General features: G+C 39.4%; 1 protein-coding gene across 1 annotated transcript; it reads right to left on the reverse strand.

The window, feature by feature from the left end:
• Positions 1–1,245: 1,245 nt before the first annotated feature.
• LOC129842447 (oocyte zinc finger protein XlCOF19-like) lies at positions 1,246–16,109 on the reverse strand. The gene is made up of 2 exons (XM_055911013.1): positions 15,683–16,109; positions 1,246–3,377 (listed from the first exon to the last, which is right to left on the reverse strand). The coding sequence occupies exons 1-2, from the start codon at positions 16,005–16,007 to the stop codon at positions 2,794–2,796; spliced, it is 909 nt and encodes a 302-aa protein (XP_055766988.1). The 5' UTR covers positions 16,008–16,109; the 3' UTR covers positions 1,246–2,793.
• Positions 16,110–22,681: the final 6,572 nt, after the last annotated feature.

The raw sequence follows: 22,681 nt of genomic DNA on the forward strand, positions 1-22,681 counted from the left end.
CTTCAAATAACTTATAGGGGTTCCCCCACAGCTTCAATTTGAAGAACCCCTACTTTTTAGAGTGTATATTGATAAAAGTCTCCTTGTCCGAGAGACATTTACATAGTTATACACTGCCCAATTTGGGATGACTATTTTAGGGCAAAATAGCGACCACAACAGACAGACCTGATATGGCCCATAATTCAACGTCCTTGGACGTCACGGGCTGACTGGGTATGACCAAAGTTATTCTATTTAGCTGCACTTTGTAGTACATTTTTACACTATAATAAATGTTTCTGATGCCACATCGCCCGTTTTCAAAGGGAGCCGTTAGTTTTTAGATGCAGTCGCTTTTTAGCTTTTTGTCTGAAAGTATTTTCTCAACTGCGATACCAACTCCAGTCAGCAGATGGCGATGTGCGTCTTTCAGGTGATTCTGCCACTGTGACGTATAATCTTACACAATCACAACTCTCATATTGCAGTCACACAATGCTCTTCCCAAACATAGCTAATCAATTAGTTGTTTTTCAACAATATTTTAACCTACAGGAATATTTTCCTCATTTCTGTCTCATGGTTAGTTCCTAGGATAATTTAACTGTAACTAACTTTTTAAATGTAACTAATACATTTATTATTTTTCAATACTTCTAAAATGGGGTCCAGGTTTAAAATAATTACAGGTGCACCTTACTATCTTATACTATATCATACATGGTCTTAGTAAACACAGATTCTAGTTTTCATCCAGTTCACACAGATAGCTGACTGGGCCCTGTTTACACCTCCACACAGGAATACACACTCAGAGCCTCCTGACTGGGCCCTGTTTACACCTCCACACAGGAATACACACTCAGAGCCTCCTGACTGGGCCCTGTTTACACCTCCACACAGGAATACACACTCAGAGCCTCCTGACTCGGCCCTGTTTACACCTCCAAGCAGCCCCCCTCACACAGGAATACACACTCAGAGCCTACGAAGCTTTTCTAAAAACTCAACTTGTTTTGCTCACCTCGTTCTTTTTTAAACTAGGTTCGAGATGTGGTATCCACTCGGCTCGCTGCCTCTCAGATCAAAGGTGGGTCCATCTGCTCCGTTCCCGAAGTGTGGTTTCCCTGAGATCCCAAGTGCACGATTTACCCAGGTCGTCAGAAGCGGTCACCAAGTGAAGATTCACATCCCCATCGCCAAATGTGGTTGTTAATTTCTTTAATATCAAATGAGGAGAGAAACTTATCACACAAGTCAGAATTATTCTTAAACTAAACCTTTATTCACTTATTAATAAGGGAGCAGGTCAATACAACGTACACATATAAAGTGAATCAATTGAGTGCTCTACGATAATGATGGCTGGTTGACGAATCACCCCCAGATGATTCATTGAGAGGCACGAGACAAAAGTACAAAGGTCTTTTATAGCCAAGATACACCCCTTTCAATCTACATAACGAAAAACAGATGTATAGAACGGGTCACAAGGTTAAGATTTGTATGAAAGAGACTTATAATTCTCAGCAGACAGTATCTGCTGTAAAAACAGTACTCTTTGTGTAGAGACCAGGGTCTGGCCCTGGGGTCATCTCTCCCTGGTACCATATAGAACAGAAACATTAACTCATGCTCTGGAATGCGGTCTCTTCAGGTTTTATCACCCAAAAGACATTGTAAATCTCCTGTCAGTGTTTTCTCCCAGAGGCCCGTCCTCAGTAGAACACACAGACACTATAGTTCTAAGAACCCTCTATTCTGTTGTATAAAACAACCATTTGATGGAATAAAAGTATTATAACATAATGTTGCAGTTTTGCTCTCAGTGTCCACTGAAAATTGACTAGTAACAACAACTGGGACATAAAAGACACCCACAATGAGACCCACTAAATCTGCCCAAGAAGAGGAAAACTAAAGAACAACCCACACCAAACTTAAAGACAGGAAGACCCAGTCCCCAATGTCATGCTCTAGTACATTTGGGTTGGCACATCTGAACATGAAACCTGATATTCTAAAAGAAGGGCAACAACGTCAATATAATTATACCCGAAAATTGTCAGTTGATTACTTAAATAATTATGATGACTAAATGTTACATGAATTGGAAATATGAAATATCAAAACCAAATGTCTGTTCATATGTATTGTATGTATAATATAGAACATAAAGTAATATGTATAAATTACTGATATCGATTAGGGGGGAAATCAGGATGTACATGATGTTGAAACGAACAACTAAAAAAACACATGGAAATGGGAGATATATTTCGCCTCACTGGTTAGAGGACAACCTGCAGAAGACAGTCAGCTACATTTGGGAGTGATGCATTTAAATTTAGGGGTCACTAAACAAAGGAACACAACACATATTTGTCATCACTCATCGATATCACGTTGAAATCAATTGTGTGACAGAAGGGATATGAGGTTGCACGTCCTGTTAAAACTAACAGCTCAAAAACCACACGGAATCTGGGAGAAATGTGTACATACCTGGCTAGAGGACAATTTGTAGAAAACAGTTGGCTACATTTAGAAGTGTTGCATTTTGATTCAAGTGGGTCACCAACGTGGTAAGTGTAACAAAAGCTCTTTTTGTATTAGTAACTTTTTGTTAAATCACATAAATAGTACTCTTTTCATTCAGAGCCTGGATTTTTCCCAAGGCTAATATCCATATCACGCTGAAACCAATTGAATTAGGGTTCTACATTGAGAAACTCCTTAAAATACTCCTACTACAATGTTAAAACATTCTACATTGTGACAATAATTCATTGATATCACAAAATAACTCCTTCATGTATGTATTTTGTCACACTGAACACAGCTATAAGGTTTCTCTCCTGTGTGTATTCTCTGGTGTACAGTCAGATTGCTAGATGTAGTAAAACTCTTCCCACATTGACCACAGCTATACGGTTTCTCTCCTGTGTGTGTTCTCTGGTGTAATGTCAGCTTGTCAGATGTAGTAAAACTCTTCCCACATTGATCACAGCTATAAGGTTTCTCTCCAGTGTGTGTTCTCTGGTGTGATGTCAGGTGGCCAGATCGACCAAAACTCTTCCCACATTGACCACAGCTATACGATTTCTCTCCTGTGTGTATTCTCTGGTGTTGAGTCAGCTGGCCAAATGTAGTACATCTCTTCCCACATTGACCACAGCTATAAGGTTTCTCTCCTGTGTGTGTTCCCTGATGAATTTTAATGCCTGATGAGGTGAATCTCTTCCCACAGTCAGAGCAGCAGTGAGGTTTCTTCCCTGTGGATCTCTGCTGGTGTTTCTTGAGGTGTTCTGACCTGGAGAGACTCTTCTCTGCCTCGTCAGCATCATGAGGTTGTTGAGGCTCCGCAGAGGAACCACAATAGTCACGTCTCTCTCCTGTGTGAACGACAAAGTGTGACCGATGGTTAAAGGTCAACAACAGCAGAAATTCACTGTAAAAGGTGATGCCAACAGAGTAGCCATGATGTTGTACAACAATTGACGTCTGTAATAAATGTTCAAATTATTTGACAATCGTCTTAAAATGAGCAATAATAGTCATATTTTGTCTTGTTTTCACATTAGTAGTAACATCAATGATTGTAGAATATAAATAAGTTATTCATGTTGTTGAAACTCAGCAGTGTGCCAGACGACTTTTTGTCTCCAATATAGGCCCCTTTCTGTGTTTAATAAAATTGAGGTACGAGGGCGATGGACAGATAATTTCAATGCAGAAACTCCTCCCTGCTAATGAGGACACCGATAGCCACTAGCACAGTCAGTGTAGTCAGCTCAGCTATCCCCATTGAGACCGTGTCTGTGCCTCGACCTAGGTTGGGCAAAACTAAACATGGCGGTGTTCGCCTTAGCAATCTCACTAGAATAAAGACCTCCTCCATTCCTGCCATTATTTAAAGCGATTGTGATACCTCACATCTCAAAATAGGGCTACTTAATGTTAGATCCCTCACTTCAAAGGCAGTTATAGTCAATGAACTAATCACTGATCATAATCTTGATGTGATTGGCCTGACTGAAACATGGCTTAAGCCTGATGAATTTACTGTGTTAAATGAGGCCTCACCTCCTGGTTACACTAGTGACCATATCCCCTGTGCATCCCGCAAAGGCGGAGGTGTTGCTAACATTTACGATAGCAAATTTAAATTTACAAAAAAAAAAAAAATAGTTTGTCTTTTGAGCTTCTAGTCATGAAATCTATGCAGCCTACTCAATCACTTTTTATAGTTACTGTTTACAGGCCTCCTTGTCCGTATACAGCGTTCCTCACTGAGTTCCCTGAATTCCTATTCCTATTCCTATCCTATTCCTAAATTGGAACGGAAATGGCGCCACAACAAACTGGAAGTCTTCCGACTAGCTTGGAAAGACAGTACCGTGCAGTATCGAAGAGCCCTCACTGCTACTCGATCATCCTATTTTTCCAACTTAATTGAGGAAAATAAGAACATCAGGAGTTTCACCTAGTTGATAGTTGATACAATGTTTAAAAGTTTGTTGTAGACAGGCCATGCGTAGCCAATGTGATTTATAAGACATTTATTTTTATCAGGATATTTTGTACCTGCAGGCCACAACGATAAAATGTTTGGGCTTTATGTATGTTATTTAAAAAAACTTAGCAATGGCAATAAAAAATTGTATTTATAATTTTCATTTAAATAGAATGTAGATTAACCACAGAGAATTATGTTGAGATACAAAGACTATTATAAATTAAACTGTTCCAGTAAAATGTGAATATGAAAATCATAACTGGCACCAGATCAGTAGAAATTGTCAGATAAATTAGCACCAAATGGAGAAAGGTTGCCGACTGCTGGTGTAGCCTATTACCAGAAACCATAGGACTATAACATCAAAATTTACAAAGGCCAGCAGCAGCGGGAGGAGTAGGCTAAGGAAACTGAACATAATTCATGCTGGTTATTATTTTAGGCTATTTTAGTTTGAGTCAAAGATAGTTTTGGAATAGTTTCATTTTTCAAACAGGTTTATTATTTTATTTCAGTTTACTAAATAGTTTTCCCTTAATTATTTTTTCTATAAAAAGCATGGAGGTTTCCCCTATCAACCAGTCATAAGTACTGGCGATAAAGCGCCTCGTAACCTAGCTGGGAATGGGACAAATGGAACCCTTCTGTGGTAACAGACAGGGGCGGTTTGTAATCAAATCTAATTCCCAGAAACGGGGTTCATATGAACCACAGAGACTGTGTGTGGGATAATAACATGGCCCTGTCCAACCCTGCTTGTTCCCTCGACTCCGCTACCAACCACCAATCTCCAACAGGACCTTTAACCTGTATCACTAGACACCTCATAGTGAGCTACAGGTAGGAATCAGCAATGAATCCCAATAATGAGACACCTCTGGGGAGGGGACAAATGGAACCCTTCTGTGGTAACAGACAGTTTGGTGGCGATTTTATGAATTGTTCAGCAGTCTTATGGCTTGGGGGTAGAAGCTGTTGAGGAGGCTTTTGGTCCTAGACTTGGCGCTGCGGTACCACTTGCCATGCGGTAGCAGAGAGAACAGTCTATAACTTGGGTGACTGGAGTCCCTGACACTTTTGTGGGCTTTCCTCTGACATCGCCTATTATATAGGTCCTGGATGGCAGGAAGCTTGGCCACAGTGATGTACTGGGCTGTTCGCACTACCCTCTGTAGCGCCTTACGGTCAGATGCCGAGCAGTTGCCATACCAGGAGGTGATGCGTCCAGTCAGGATGCTCTCGATGGTGCAGCTGTCTTACCTTTTGAAGATCTGGGGACCCCTGCCAAATATTTTCAGTCTCCTGAGGGGGAAAAGGTTTCGTTGTGCCCTCTTCATGACTGTCTTGGTATATACCCACGTGGGTGATTAAAAGATGAACTGAGGTCCACACTCCAGTCCAGTTGATGGTGGTAATGCATCTTAAAGTTGGTTGCCAACCGCCATAAAAAGTCCAAAGAAGAAAAAGAAGCGCTTAGGAAGGAAAAATGAATTCGGTTTACCGTTCGGGGCGTCGCGACTGGTTACCTATTTTGATGTGATATGAAAGTATTGTGTGAAATTATTTTGATGTGAAAGTATTTGAAATTATTTTGATGTGATATGAAAGTATTATGTGAAATTATGGAGTAACGGGGACAGCAATCAGCAGTAGAAACAATAACAAAGCGTACTCCCTGCCTGTTTCGGTAAAAAGCTGAGGGATGGGGCTGGAGAAATGCAACCATTCATGATATCAACATTCTAGTTTTAACCATGTTTAGAGGATATACCGTGTTTGTTTATATTTACTGACAAACATTGGAGTAAAAAAAAGCTAATATTTTGGGTTCTGATGGGTATGACAGTTGAACTAAGCTCATGAGGCATTTATAAGTGAATTCTTCAAGAAACAATGGGTACATATCATTAATGTATAAGTCCCAAAATGGATGTAACAACTGCTGATTGCCCCTTTAAGACTACATATTGGGCTAATCTAATAGGAGATAGAGGACTACAGTATTTCAGGCATTGTCATTAGATGCATTTGATCAATTGTTAATGTTTTGTTGATGGTCCACTCTTGATGTTCTACACGTTAGTGTAGTTTCAGCCATTCCTACAGAACAACATTAAAGTGTAGAACCCCTTTTACTGCATATTGGTTCAACGACTGCAGAGACGGTACTTACTGGTGTTAAACAGATCTCCAACCTCCGCTTCTTCCTCCTTCTCCTCTTTCAATGTGACAGTCATCTCCCCCGCCTCCTCTTTCACTCCAAAAACTGCTCTCTCCTCTTTCTCTTCCTCCTCTTCTTTCACTGTAACATTCTCCTCTTTCTCTTCCTCCTCTTCTTTCACTGTAACATTCTCCTCCTCTTTCACTCTGAACGCGTCTTCCTCTTCTTTCACTGAAACGTCTTTCTCTTCTTCTTTCACGGTAACAGTCTCTACTTGTTTTTGTATTGTAACATCTTTCTCTTCCTCTTTAACGAGAGCTTCTTTCTCCATCCAGCAGACCTCTTCTTTAGTAGGAGGAGAGTAGCTTAGTGAACTCATGGTCGGAGATGTTAGCTAGCTAGCATTAGCGACTAGCTTAGTTCTAAGCTAACTTAGCAAACCAGCTAGCTGACAAACAACGTAAATATAAATGTATGGCAAATAGAAATCCGAAATGGATGATGTTGGAAGATAGATGGGAGGGGTTGGGTGGACCTGAAGGGTGGGACTAATAACAAGATAAACAATGTAGGGCATACGGGATCTGTGAAATGTGTATAGGTGCGGAGCTTTTGTGAAATAGCACAGTTACAAGTGGAAATAAAATTGGCTGGACAACAGAAATAGAGGAAGGACTAAGAACAAATAAGAGAGAACTATTGTAAAGTGGACTGTGTCTGTAAGATAGGTATAAGATGTAGAAATTGAAGGTAAAAGCAGAAGTGTTTATAAGTTTACTCCAATTGGGGGATTGGTGGTAGGGTCGCGGGGAATAATAATAAAGGCATATTCTTTAAAAAAGTATGTATGTCTATATAGGTATGTGTATGTATATATGTGTATATGTATGCATACGTGTATGGATATATATATTTACCCCAAAAAATATGGGGGATTGGAAATGATGCAGACAATTACATTGGAAGCAACATTCTTTCCGCAATACTAAGCTGATCCACCCCTAAAAAAAAAACAAAAAAAAAAACAACGTGAATATATAATTAAATGGGCTAACAAGTACATACGACAGAAGTGTGTTTAATACACAGCGACTAATATACACCAAAACAGTGTAAAGCGGGTGAATGTTGTAGCTATGTTTGATAGAAAGCTACGGAGGTGTCTGACTAGCTGTTGTTGTTGAAGGAGCGTCCCGTCCACTAGATTATACGTCACACTGGCAGCGTCGCCTGAACCTAAAAGACGCACATCGCCATCTGCTGACTGGAGTGGGAAACGCAGTTGAGGAACCAAACGTTTATTTTTCATTTATTTCATAAAAGTTTAATATTATATAAAGTCGTTCAAAGAGAAGCATGTGTTGATTGATTCGTGTTTAATGAGTGAGAGTTTAAAACAAACTTTACACCCACTACATATTTACATTGAACCATACTTCTGACATGGATCATTTTGACCCCAGAGGCATATCTTTGATCATAGCCCAAATGTGGGTTATTCAATTCCTCCAATTTTTCATGACTTTGTCAATCAACTTGTTCTTATTAAATCTAAATCATGGTTTAGTGTTTCTGTATCAATATGGACTTTTAACAAATTCAAATCCTTTGGAGTCATTTTGACCCCAGACAAAAGCACCTTTGATAAATAGGACGTTTATTGAAAATCGAAATCAAATCACATTTTATTGGTCACATACACGTGTTTAGCAGATGTTATTGCAGGTGTAGTGAAATGCTTGTGGTTCTAGCTCCGACAGTGCAGTAATATCTAACAAGTAATATCTAACAATTTCACAACCCAATACACACAAATCTAAGTGTTTGAATCTAGGTTTCTCTGTAGACATGATCCATCCCAACCAGAGGGTGGAGGGGCACCTGTATCAGTGGTTTTGACCAGATAGACACCTGCAGACACACAGTATAGTGCCTCCCATGTACTCTCCTAAGATTGGACTTTTCTATACCACGTATCACGTGACTGTGTACAAAACTGCCAATGGTAGAAAAATCTGCCAGTGGTAGAAAACTCTGCCAGTGTTATACAGTGCATTCATTAAGTATTCAGACCCCTTCAGTTTTTCCAGATTTTGTTACATTACAGCCTTATTCTAAAATTGAATAATTATTCCCCTCATCAATCTACACACACTACCCCATAATGACAACCCCAAAACAGGTTTTTAGACATTTTTGCAAATGTATTTAAGTATTCAGACCCTTTGCTATGAGACTCGAAGAAGTTTGGAACCACCAAGACTCTTCCTAGAGCTGGCCGCCTGGCCAAACTGAGAAATGGGGGTAGAAGGGCTTTGGTCAGGGAGGTAAAAGAGAACCCGATGTTCACTCTGACAGAGCTCCAGAGTTCCTCTGTGGAGATTGTAGAACCTTCCAGAAGAACAACTATCTCTGCAGCACTCCACCAATCAGGCCTTTATGTAGCAATTATTAAATTGTCAACATTTATTTCAATGGACAATTCTGTGAACGGTGTCATGAAAGATGTATGGCTTGAGATGACATGCAGGAGCTTGCAGGGATTTGTAGTCTTGCATATCGTCTACTTTGATGCTAATTAGCATTTTCGAATCCGAGAGAAAAGAGAGACAAATATATTGATACAAGTATTTGTATTTATTATGGATCCCCATTAGTTCCTGCCAAGGCAGCAGCTACTCTTCCTGGGGTTTATTATGGATCTCCATTAGTTCCTGCCAAGGCAGCAGCTACTCTTCCTGGGGTTTATTATGGATCCCCATTAGTTCCTGCCAAGGCAGCAGCTACTCTTCCTGGTGTTTATTATGGATCCCCATTAGTTCCTGCCAAGGCAGCAGCTACTCTTCCTGGGGTTTATTATGGATCCCCATTAGTTCCTGCCAAGGCAGCAGCTACTCTTCCTGGGGTTTATTATGGATCTCCATTAGTTCCTGCCAAGTAAGGTCAGGGAGAGTGCCAGCCTGCCTGAACTGCCCCTGAATTAACAGGTATAAATGATTGGTTATGAATTAACAGGTATAAATGATGAGTTATGAATTAACAGGTATAAATGATGGGTTATGAACTAACAGGTATACATGATGGGTTATGAATTAACAGGTATAAATGATGAGTTATGAATTAACAGGTATAAATGATGAGTTATGAACTAACAGGTATAAATGATGGGTTATGAATTAACAGGTATAAATGATGGGTTATGAACTAACAGGTATAAATGATGGGTTAACAGGTATAAATGATGGGTAATGAACTAACACATCCCCTCCAGGCATTTCAATACATTCAGGATTTCTTATAGTGAGCATAACATGACAATACATGACATCTAAATAGCTGAATAGGATTATGGACTAACAGTCTAACAGTTTGTAGGGCACAACTCATGTTATTCTGGTTAAACAGTGAGAGACTAGTTGATTAAGGAGTGGGGATTTTTTGACAATTAGGAAATAATATGTCATGTTTTACTCGTACCTCAGCCAGCATTGTGAATGGTTAGGAAATAATATGTCATGTTTTACTCGTACCTCAGCCAGCATTGTGAATGGTTAGGAAATAATATGTCATGTTTTACTCGTACCTCAGCCAGCATTGTGAATGGTTAGGAAATAATATGTCATGTTTTACTCGTACCTCAGCCAGCATTGTGAATGGTTAGGAAATAATATGTCATGTTTTACTGGTACCTCAGCCAGCATTGTGAATGGTTAGGAAGTAATATGTCATGTTTTACTCATACCTCAGCCAGCATTGTGAATGGTTAGGAAATAATATGTCATGTTTTACTCATACCTCAGCCAGCATTGTGAATGGTTAGGAAGTAATATGTCATGTTTTACTGGTACCTCAGCCAGCATTGTGAATGGTTAGGAAGTAATATGTCATGTTTTACTCGTACCTCAGCCAGCATTGTGAATGGTTAGGAAATAATATGTCATGTTTTACTGGTACCTCAGCCAGCATTGTGAATGGTTAGGAAGTAATATGTCATGTTTTACTGGTACCTCAGCCAGCATTGTGAATGGTTAGGAAATAATATGTCATGTTTTACTCGTACCTCAGCCAGCATTGTGAATGGTTAGGAAATAATATGTCATGTTTAACTCGTACCTCAGCCAGCATTGTGAATGGTGTCTGAGGCGGTGACAGACCAGGACAGTAAATCTAATACTTAGGCGTTTTTAGTCATGCATGAAAGGTCTGTGTTGGTTCTGTGGTTATAAGTAACATATCTGGCCATGCTGGCAGGGTCTGTATCAAACCCAATATCCACCTGGTACACTGGCAGGGTCTGAATAAAACCCAATGTCCACCTGGTACACTGGCAGGGTCTGAATCAAACCCAATGTCCACCTGGTACACTGGCAGGGTCTGAATCAAACCCAATGTCCACCTGGTACAATAACAGTATAAGTGGTTATAAGTTACATTTCTGGCCATGCTGGCAGGGTCTGAATCAAACCCAATGTCCAAAAAAGTGGGATTGATCTGTTTATCCAATTGTTTCAGTTTTCAGTAGTTGAATCCTTTGACGTATTATTGTTGATTTCAACATTTTTCATTTTCAACAAATGCACTGGGTTGGTTGTAAAGTGATACTAAACGTACAAACCAGCACTATTTTCACATAGTGGAAGATATACTGAATTCATACTGTTTTTCATACTAACATGGACCAAGATATGTGTTGCTTTTGCACATATTTTGTTCATTGGTTTTGCAAGAGTCTGATTGGTCGGTCATTGGGTTAATTTGTTTCGCAATATGTTCAAATCAAATCAAGCTTTATTTATTTCAGACATGGATGCAACACAATGGCGTCACAGGAAAAAATGTATAAAAAACAATGAAAATAAACTGAAATATTTACTACACAACAAACATAAGAGGATAAAAACAGAAGAATAACAACTGAAAAACCAATGAGCACTCTAAGGATTGGTCAGTCATTGGGTTAATTTGTTTTGCAATATGTTCAAATCAAATCAAGCTTTATTTACACAGTACATTTCAGACCTGGATTCAACACAATGGCTTCACAGGAGAAAAAAAAAATGAAAATAAACAGAAATATTTAGTACACAAAAATAAGAGGATAAAAAACAGAAGTTTACCAACTAAAATTCTAATGAGCATCCTAATTTATAATTAATATAGGAGGGACTCGGAAAGACACTATGGCGGTGTCGACTGAAAGTTGACTAATAACAACAACTGGGACCTAAAAGACACCCACCATGACTCACAAAATCTGCCCAAGAAGAGGCAAACAAAATTAAAACCCACAACAAACTTAAAAGACAGGAAACAAACCAAAAAGGTGGCGCAGCTAAAGGTGTTGACTCTCCACATCTATCAAGACAACTGGAGCACTGGGCCAGACACTCTTAAATAGAACCTGGACCAGCTCAGGTGAAACACCTTCCCACTAACGAGATGGACAAGCCAGCACAGGTGTAACACATACTGACTAACGAGGTGACACCAATCAGTGCATTCTACGTGCTAACGAGCTAGACGTGCTGAAATCCAATCTCAAAACATAAATGGAAAAAACCAAAGCCTGTGACACCTTTCCCCTTAAGACAAATATCCTATATTTTTGTTGGACAAGTTTGCTCACCCCCAACAGAAAACTTCCATTTCACATAATCAACTACAATACTACTGCAATATAAACATGGTGTCTACTGGCTGTCAACAATTAAAAACAAGAAAAAACAAGTATTTCTAAATAATAATATACAATCGTATTATTTTTTTAATGCATTTTCTTTCAATAGAATCCTAAAACCCTCTAGCTTCTAGAACTCTCATCTTCCTAAAACCCACTAGCTTCTAGAACTCTGGTCCCCTTGGAACGAGCCCAAAAAACTAAATCTCCAATACGGAAAAACGTGCAGTCAAAATAAATTGTGATACATGGCAACGCACTGGCTAAACGCACAACTTGTTGACTGCCCACCCTTGAGACAATCAGCAACCAACTCCTGCAATATCCGTGGTAACTTTCCACCTTACTTCTCTCTCTCTTTTCAGGGTTCACTCGATAGGCATGTTGTTGGATCGGGGCCCAGTCCCCAATGTCATGCATTTGGGTTGGCACATCTGAGAATGAATCATGATATTCTAAAAGCAGGGCAACATTGTCAATATAATTGTACACAAAAATGGTCAGCTGGTTGCATAAATAATTATGAATACTAAATGTTACATAAATTGTAAATATGAAAATCAAAACCAAATGTACACCCCTTTGTTAATATGTATTGGCAATACTTCAGTGAGGCATGGAATAATAAAACACGTATCTTTTGTCAGACTGAATGTTTGAAGTATGAGGTGATTTGAGTCATGCTTCTTCAGTAGTGGAATAAAGACAATTAGCATTTGAATGTTGTAAAGAAATACTGGAGTGATGTCAGATTGTTAATAAAAATTGATTAGTACAATTTATTATACTGCTTTCATGTGTGTATATACACAAACATCTGCAACAATTATCATATTACATGTATTTTTTTAAACAAGCAGCTTTTTCAACTTGTAGAAAACAGCTAGCTACATTTTGAAGTGCTGCATTTTGATTAAAGTGGGTCACCAACGCAGTAAGAGTAACACAGCTCTTTTTTTGTTAGTCACTTTTTGTTAAATAATACTCTTTCAATTCAGAGCCTGGATTTTCCCCTGCTGCTAATATCCATATCATGCTGCAATCAATTGAACAGGGCAAAGGATAAGGATAAGGTAGAACATCATTAAAATACTCCTTCTACAATGTTAAAACATTCTACATTGTGACATCATTAAAATACTCCTTCTACAATGTTAAAACATTCTACATTGTGACATCATTAAAATACTCCTACAATGTTAAAACATTCTACATTGTGACATCATTAAAATACTCCTTCTACAATGTTAAAACATTCTACATTGTGACATCATTAAAATAATCCTTCTACAATGTTAAAACATTCTACATTGTGACATTATTTCATTGATATCATGAAACAACTCCTTCATGTATGTATTTTCTGATGTTTGATCAGAGATCTTTTATCAGAGTATCTCTTGTCACATTGATCACAGCTATGAGGTTTCTCTCCTGTGTGTGTTCTCTGGTGTACAGTCAGAGAGCAATATGTAGTAAAACTCCTCACATTGATCACAGCTATAAGGTTTCTCTCCTGTGTGTGTTCTCTGGTGTCGAATCAGATGGCTTGATGTAGTAAAACTCATCCCACATTGATCACAGCTATAAGGTTTCTCTCCTGTGTGTGTTCTCTGGTGTCGAATCAGATGGCTTGATGTAGTAAAACTCTTCCCACATTGATCACAGCTATAAGGTTTCTCTCCTGTGTGTGTTCTCTGGTGTATTTTAAGTTCTGATGAAGATGTGCAACCTTTCCCACAGTCAGAGCAGCAATGAGATTTCTTCCCTGTGATTCTCTGCTGGTGTTTCGACGTGGAGAGACTCTTCTCTGCCTCGTCAGCATCATGAGATTGTTGAGGCTCCCCAGAGGATCCACGATAGTCATGTCTCTCTCCTGTGTGAACAACAAGTCAGACAGATGGTTTAAGGCCCACAACAGCAGAAATGCACTGTAAAAGGTGATGTGTAGCCATGATGTTGTACAAACACTGACGTCTGTAATGAATGTTCATTATTTGACATTTGTCTTAAGATTGTCAAGTGAACAACAATAGTCATATAACGTGTAAGGTAACTTATTTGAAAAGTCATTACTTCATTACATTGCTCAACATTTGTCATAATTATTTAAAGCAGTTCATTTGTATCCGCTCTCTCGTTGGACTTCGGCCGCATATTTTCCCCCATTTTCTTCAAATCGAAAACGTTGAAGCCACGCCCTTTTCCTGAAGAATTGCATTATGGGTCCTAAAGTACTGCGTGTATACGTCATATTTTGGCGAATTTAGTACGACATCCGGGAACTTTTGGCATACTAACTACATCATACTATGACCAATAAGCAGACTATATACTCTATTAACATCACAAATAGAATACTCATACTAACTACATCATACTATGACCAATAAGCAGACTATATACTCTATTAACATCACAAATAGAATACTCATACTAACTATATCATACTATGACCAATAAGCAGACTATATACTCTATTAACATCACAAATAGAATACTCATACTAACTATATCCATACTATGACCAATAAGCAGACTATATACTCTATTAACATCACAAATAGAATACTCATACTAACTACATCATACTATGACCAATAAGCAGACTATATACTCTATTAACATCACAAATAGAATACTCATACTAACTACATCATACTATGACCAATAAGCAGACTATATACTCTATTAACATCACAAATAGAATACTCATACTAACTACATCATACTATGACCAATAAGCAGACTGTATACTCTATTAACATCACAAATAGTGCAGTTAGTATGAGTATTCTAACACAGCTCAGGACTCTGGGCAGCCATTTTGTTTGTTTAAAAACTAGGTTGCCCTTTTAAAAAGCCACTCAACAATCAATCAATCAATCTGCAGTTCAACCAATAACAAAGCCATAATTCCACCCCTGTTTTGGTAATAAGATGATGGATGGGGCTGGAGAAATGTAACTAGTTTCTAATTCATAGACAGACCTATGGATGTAAGGACTGACCCTCCATGATATCAACATTATAGTTTTAACCATGTTGAGGCTATACAGTGTTGATTTACATTGTTTCTAAACATTGAAGTAAAAAAGCTTATTTGGGGTTCTGATGGTGTAAAAACAGTTGAACTAAACTCATGAGGCATGTGTTATATTCTTCAAGAATCAATGGCTATAAATAAATAATTTAAAGTCAAAATATGGATGCAGCAATTGCAGATTTCCCTTTTAACACCAAACATCAGTTCAACAACAGCAGAGTTTGTACCTCTGTATTTAAGACAGTACTTACCAGTGGTAATCACGGCCCGGTTTCTCAAAACCATCTTAATACTTACGAGTGTTACGTTCATCTTTAGAACCGGATGCCTGAAGATGCGTTTGGGAAACCGGGACCAGATATCCAGTTTCGTCCTCTTCATTTTTCGATGTGACAGTCATCTCACCCTCCTCTTCTTTCACTGAAACGTCGTCGTCCTCCTCTTCCTCTGTAACGTCTTTCTCTACTTCTTTCACGGTAACAGCCTCACCTTCTACTTGTTTTTGTATAACAGCCTCCTCTTCCTCCTCCCCCTCTTTCACGAGAGCTTCTTTCTCCATCCAGCAGACCTTCTCTTCTTCAGCAGGAACGGGGTTAAGTTTGAGACTGGAGCTATGAGGCATGTACTGAAGTCGCTAAGCGGTATAATTCAAAGCACTGTCGCTTTATCAGCAGCACGTGATCAATGACGTCTGAAGAATCATTTCGTCGAACACCTGATTGGTTTGGTATTGGGCTCGTTCGACACTGCAGCCGACAGTGTAGGTGGCTGCTGACAACTGACTGACTAATTTACAAATCACCTTGCATCATAAATAACTACTCATTATTATTTATAAATCAGTCAGCCAATCACCGTTTACCCACAACGCAGCATGGATTTGATGCTCTCGAACACGGCCAGTGGTTTAATATATGACATAATGGCTACGCTGCTACGGCGTGTGACTTCATCTATAAAATGTGGCTGTTCTAAATTCTGTGTCGCTCAAAGCCTTGAGTAAATGAACCTATTTTTGATACAATTGGCTGTAAAGCATCAATGCTTCAGGAAGCTGTGTTTCCCCATCACTACTTTTCAGCATGTTTTCTGTGAATTAGACTACGGGAGTTTTGTAACTTTTTCCACGTTGGCTTACTGTTAGTTGGGTTCTGATTGGTCTCCGGTAGTTGGTCTCGCTGACCATAACCGTGCTGGTTGGCTACGCTGGTTAGGCTAATAGCTAGTTGGCTAAATAGCTAACGTTAGCTGGCTGGTTAAGATAACTGCATATAGCTAACGTTAGCTGGCTGGCTAAGATAACAGCATATAGCTAATGTTAGCTGGCTGGCGTAGATAACTGCATATAGCTAATGTTAGCTGGCTGGCTAAGATAACTGCATATAGCTAATGTTAGCTGGCTGGCTAGGATAACTGCATATAGCTAACATTAGCTGGCTGGCTAAGATAACTGCATATAGCTAACGTTAGCTGGCTGGCTAAGATAACAGCATATAGCTAATGTTAGCTGGCTGGCTAGGATAACTGCATATAGCTAACGTTAGCTGGCTGGCTAAGATAACTGCATATATCTAATGTTAGCTGGCTGGCGTAGATAACTGCATATAGCTAATGTTAGCTGGCTGGCGTAGATAACTGCATATAGCTAATGTTAGCTGGCTGGCGTAGATAACTGCATATAGCTAATGTTAGCTGGCTGGCGTAGATAACTGCATATAGCTAATGTTAGCTGGCTGGCGTAGATAACTGCATATAGCTAATGTTAGCTGGCTGGCGTAGATAACTGCATATAGCTAATGTTAGCTGGCTGGCGTAGATAACTGCATATAGCTAATGTTAGCTGGCTGGCGTAGATAACTGCATATAGCTAATGTTAGCTGGCTGGCTAAGATAACTGCATATAGCTAATGTTAGCTGTTTGGTGTAGATAACTGCATATAGCTAACATTATTTGCACCCCGCTAACTAGCTAGCCATTTCACATCGGTTACAAATGGTGAATGCTATCTGCGATTCTTGGGACATCCGTACCCTAAACCCTAACCCCTAACTTAACCATTTTAAATGTCAACTTCAACAGGCTAGGGACGTCCCAAGGATGTATCGCTACCTGAAAATACATTATCTAAGTGATTGATAGTTGGTATTCAGCAGTCATTAAGCCTTATTTACTTTAATGAACTACTAAAATAGTGATTTTGTCAGACAGCAGCTCTACACTTTATTGACTGACTGATCCATTCATCCTTCCATCCATCCTCAGCCTTCCTCTCCTCTGAAGACCCAGTGAGGGTGGAGCTCAGTCAGGGAGCTGTTGAGGGACTGGTTAGGAAGAACACTTCTACAGCCAGAGGTCACACATGGTTTAGATGGTAAATATTTATGTCCCCTTAGCGGTTCATCACGTAAGCTAAAGGGAATATGTTCCATCATCTATGTTTATTTACATTAGTGCAAATTGTCTACTGATATTGGTGTAATTTCTCACCCCATTTGGCTGTATGAAAGTTAATTTCCCCTCAGACACACACATTTGTTCTTTGCTTTTATGAAGGTAATTTGTGTAGAATGTACTTTTCCCCCACTCATTCACCCCACCTCTTTACGTTGCTTATTTATATTCAGTGGCCTGACTGCGTCCAGACTGTCAAAGGCCCATCCTGTTAGATCTGAACCTAATGGAGCTTGTAGTGATCGGATGACAGAAGTCACATTTAGGTGCCAGGTGTAACTGAGGCCATAGATGCTCCAAATCCATTACTTTGAATGTTTTATATAATATGACTAAATGTGTTTATTTCTGTGTTGCAGGGGCAGTCAAGAAAAGGAACGGCAAGGCCACAGAACATGACATAAGCAGAGCTGTGGGAGACCACCTCAAGCCCCTGGTAGAGCCAGGGGTGGTGTTTACCACTCCATCAGCAGAGCTGTGGGAGACCACCTCAAGCCCCTGGTAGAGCCGGGGGTGGTGTTTACCACTCCACCAGCAGAGCTGTGGGAGACCACCTCAAGCCCCTGGTAGAAGGCTTGAAAAGTGGGATTGATACTGTTTTTCATACTAAGATGGAGGGTCTGTTGATTGATCAGTCATTGGGTTCATTTGTTGAAATCAAATCAAGCTTTATTTATACAGCACATTTTAGACATGGATGCAACACAATGGCTTCACAGGAGAAAACAATGAAAATAAACAGAAATACTTGGTAAACAAAAATAACAGGATAAAAAAAAAAAAGATTAACAACTGAAAGACCAATGAGCATTCTAAGGAAATGCCATTGATTAAAACACTAATTGGATGCAATATCCAACCCAAAATATAAGCTTGTTTTTTAGGAGGGGTTCTCAAAAACACTATGGGGGTGTCGATTGAAAGTTGACTAGTAACAACAACTGGGACCTAAAAGACACCCACCATGAGACCCAATAAATCTAACCAAGAAGAGGGAAACAAAAGAAAAACCCACAACAAACTTAAAGACAGGAAGCAAACCAAAAAGGTGGAGACTCTCCACATCTATCAAGACAACTGGAGCACTGGGCCAGACACTCTTAAATAGAACCTGGACCAGCTCAGGTGAAACACCTTCCCACTAACAAGATGGACAAGCCAGCACAGGTGTAACACATACTGACTAACGAGGTGACACCAATCAGTGCGCCCTACGTGCTAACGAGCTAGACGTGCTAACGAGCTAGACGCGCTAACGAGCTAGACGTGCCAAAGTCCAACCTCAAAACATAAATGGAAGTCTGTAACACCTTCCCCTTAGGACAACAAATATATTTTATATTTGACTCAATTTATTAGGATTGTTAATAAAATTGATTCTAGACCGATTTATTATACAGCGTCCATGTGTATAAGCTGCAAGTACGTTGAAATTAAATAGTTTTCTTTTCAACTTTCAACTAAAACCAAACTTATATTGTACGTCAGGCAGACATTTTGCTAGGTGGGATATCCCCAATGTCACAGTTTACGTGTCCAAATCAATAGTCCAAATGCAGAAACAGTTTGTGATAAATTGAAAACCTAAATGTAAAATGTGCTATATACACAAACTGCCACAATAATCACATTACTTAAACAAGCACCTTATAAACTGCACAAGCACCAGAAACGCTGTTGTTTTGACAAGTAGCAATAAATCACTGATATCGATTAGGGGGGAAATCAGGTTGTACGTGCTGTTGAAACTAACACAACTAAAAAAATACATGGAAATGGGAGATATCTTTTACCTCACTGGTTAGAGGACAACCCGCAGAAGACAGTCAGCTGTCGTGCAACCTTTTGGAGTGATGCATTTAAATGTAGGGTTCGCTAAACAAAGGAACGCAACACTTATTTGTCATAACATAATCGATATCATGCTAAAATAATTTGTGTGACAGGAGGGAGATGAGGTTGCACATCCTGTTAAAACTAACAGCTCAAAAACCACAATGAATCTGGGAGTAATGTGTACATCCCTGGTTAGAGGACAATTTGTAGAAAATAGATCGCTACATTTTGAAGTGTTGCATTTTGATTTAAGTGGGTCACCAACATGGTAAGTGTAACACAGCTCTTTTTGTGTTGGTCACTTTTTGTTAAATCACAAAAATAGTACTATTTCATTTCAGAGCCTGGTATTTTCCCCCTGAGGCTAATATCCATATCATGTTGAAATCAATAGAACAGGGGACAAACATTTAGGGTTCGACATTGTGACATCATTAAAATACTCCTACTACAATGTTACATCATTCTACATTGTGACATTAATTCATTGATATCATGAAACAACTCCTTCATGTATTTTCTGATGTTTGATCAGAGATATTTTACGAGAGTATCTCATCCCACATTGATCACAGCTATGAGGTTTCTCTCCTGTGTGTGTTCTCTGGTGTTGAGTCAGAGAGCCAGAATGACAAAAACTCTTCCCACATTGAACACAGCTATACAATTTCTCTCCTGTGTGTGTTCTCCGGTGTTGAGTCAGAGAGCCAGAATGACCAAAACTCTTCCCACATTGAACACAGCTGTAAGGTTTCTCTCCTGTGTGTGTTCTCCGGTGTTGAGTCAGAGAGCCAGAATGACCAAAACTCTTCCCACATTGAACACAGCTATACGATTTCTCTCCTGTGTGTGTTCTCTGGTGCACTGTTAGAGAGCTAGATTGAACAAAACTCTTCCCACATTGATCACAGCTATAAGGTTTATCTCCTGTGTGTCTTCTCTGGTGCACTGTCAGAGAGCTAGATTGACAAAAACTCTTCCCACATTGATCACAGCTATAGAGTTTCTCTCCTGTGTGTGTTCTCTGGTGCAGTGTCGGAGAGCTAGATTGACTAAAACTCTTCCCACATTGATCACAGCTATAAGGTTTATCTCCTGTGTGTATTCTCTGGTGTAAAGTCAGATGGCCAGATCTAGTAAAACTCTTCCCACATTGAGCACAGCTATAAGGTTTCTCTCCTGTGTGGATCCTTTGATGAGTTTTAATGCCTGATGAGGAGGAGAATCTCTTCCCACAGTCAGAGCAGCAGTGAGTTCTCTTCCCTGTGGATCTCTGCAGGTGTTTATTGAGGCGTTCTGATCTGGAGAGACTCTTCTCTGCCTCGTCAGCATCATGAGGTTGTTGAGGCTCCCCAGAGGATCCACGATAGTCCCGTATCTCTCCTGTGTGAACAACAAAGTCAGATGATTAAAGGCCCACAACAGTGGAAATCCACTGTAAAAGGTGATGCCAACAGCGTAGCCATGATGTTGTACAACAATTGACGTCTGTAATGAATGTTAAAATTATTTGACAATTGTCTTAAAATTAGCAAGAATAGTCATATTTTAGTAGTAACATCGATGATTGTAGGCTAGAAATAAGTTATTCATGTTGTTGACACTAAGCACTGTGCCAGATTACTTTTGGTCTCCAATATAAGCCCCTTTCTGTGTTTCCTAAAATTGCGTCACGAGGGCAATGCACATGTAATTTGGTTGCAGAAACTCCTCCCTGCTAATGAGGAAACCACTAGTTATGGATGTAGTATATCTGCTAATGAGGAAACCACTAGTTATGGATGTAGTATATCTGGTAATGAGGAAACCACTAGTTATGGATGTAGTATATCTTCTTATGGCTGCAGGGTGAATATTGAAAAAACTGGAAAATATGCGCACATTTTCAAACGGCCTCTTAAGAAATTTTTGATCTTCCAATATGCATATATTTACTACTATTGGATAGAAAACAGTCTATAGTTTCTAAAAACGTTTGAATTATTTCTCTAAGTTGAACAGAACTATTTTTACAGCCCATTTCCTATCCAGAATTGAGATTTCCAAAATGCTATGTCTCTCTTTAAGACCTTGTCTATACAAGGTCATGTCACTTAGGACCGTAGAAACACGTCACACGCCTTTATCTGGGTGTAATGCGGAAGTGAGAGAAGAAAGGAGTCGAATATCTCTTCCAGGGGCTGAACACCACATCATCTAGTGAGACCTGCGCAGTTTAATTTTTTTTCCGGGCGAGAGGCAGAACCTGGACTCGGCTCCTGGAATACGCTCGTTAAAGGTGAATATGACCTCTGCCTACGATATTATTTGATACATGTCACAAAATCATCCTAAAGTATGTTTTTTCAATATACTTTAATTATATTATTGCAATTTATTCTGGACTTTTTGAAGAAAGACAGATTAGCGTCGCACGGCCATTGTGCTTGCAAATGCAAATTAATTACTTAAAAATCATACAATGTGATTTTCTGGATTTTTGTTTTAGATTCCGTCTCTCACAGTTGAAGTGTACCTATGATAAAAATTACAGACCTCTACATGCTTTGTAAGTAGGAAAACCTGCAAAATCGGCAGTGTCTCAAATACTTCTTCTCCCCACTGTATATATATAAAAAAGAAAATTGCTGACACCCTTCCCCAGAGGTGTCTCATTATTGGGATTCATTGCTGATTCCTACCTGTAGCTCACTATGAGGTGTCTAGTTATAAAGGTTAAGGCAAGGCTTTCGACTCTGTCAATCACCACATTCTTATCGGCAGACTCAACAGCTTTGGTTTCTCAAATGACTGCCTCGCCTGGTTCACCAACTACTTCTCAGATAGAGTTCAGTGTGTAAAACCGGAGGGCCTGTTGTCCAGACCTCTGGCAGTCTATAAGGGGTACCACAGGGTTCAATTCTCTGGCCGACTCTTTTCTCTGTATATATCAAAGATGTCGCTCTTGCTGCGGGTGATTCTCTGATCCACCTCGGCGCAGACGACACCATTCTGTATACATCTGGCCC

The sequence above is a fragment of the Salvelinus fontinalis genome, unplaced genomic scaffold, assembly GCF_029448725.1.
Source record: "Salvelinus fontinalis isolate EN_2023a unplaced genomic scaffold, ASM2944872v1 scaffold_0041, whole genome shotgun sequence".
In the NCBI taxonomy this organism is placed as follows: Eukaryota; Metazoa; Chordata; class Actinopteri; order Salmoniformes; family Salmonidae; genus Salvelinus; species Salvelinus fontinalis.

Bases quoted from the DNA above. Each gene is read 5' to 3' on its own strand.
- LOC129842447 (XM_055911013.1), bottom strand. From the start codon at position 16,007: ATGCCTCATAGCTCCAGTCTCAAACTTAACCCCGTTCCTGCTGAAGAA. The intron at 3,378-15,682 runs GTAAGTATTAAG...TCGTTCACACAG, and splicing joins TAAAGATGAACGTAACACTC to GAGAGAGACGTGACTATTGT.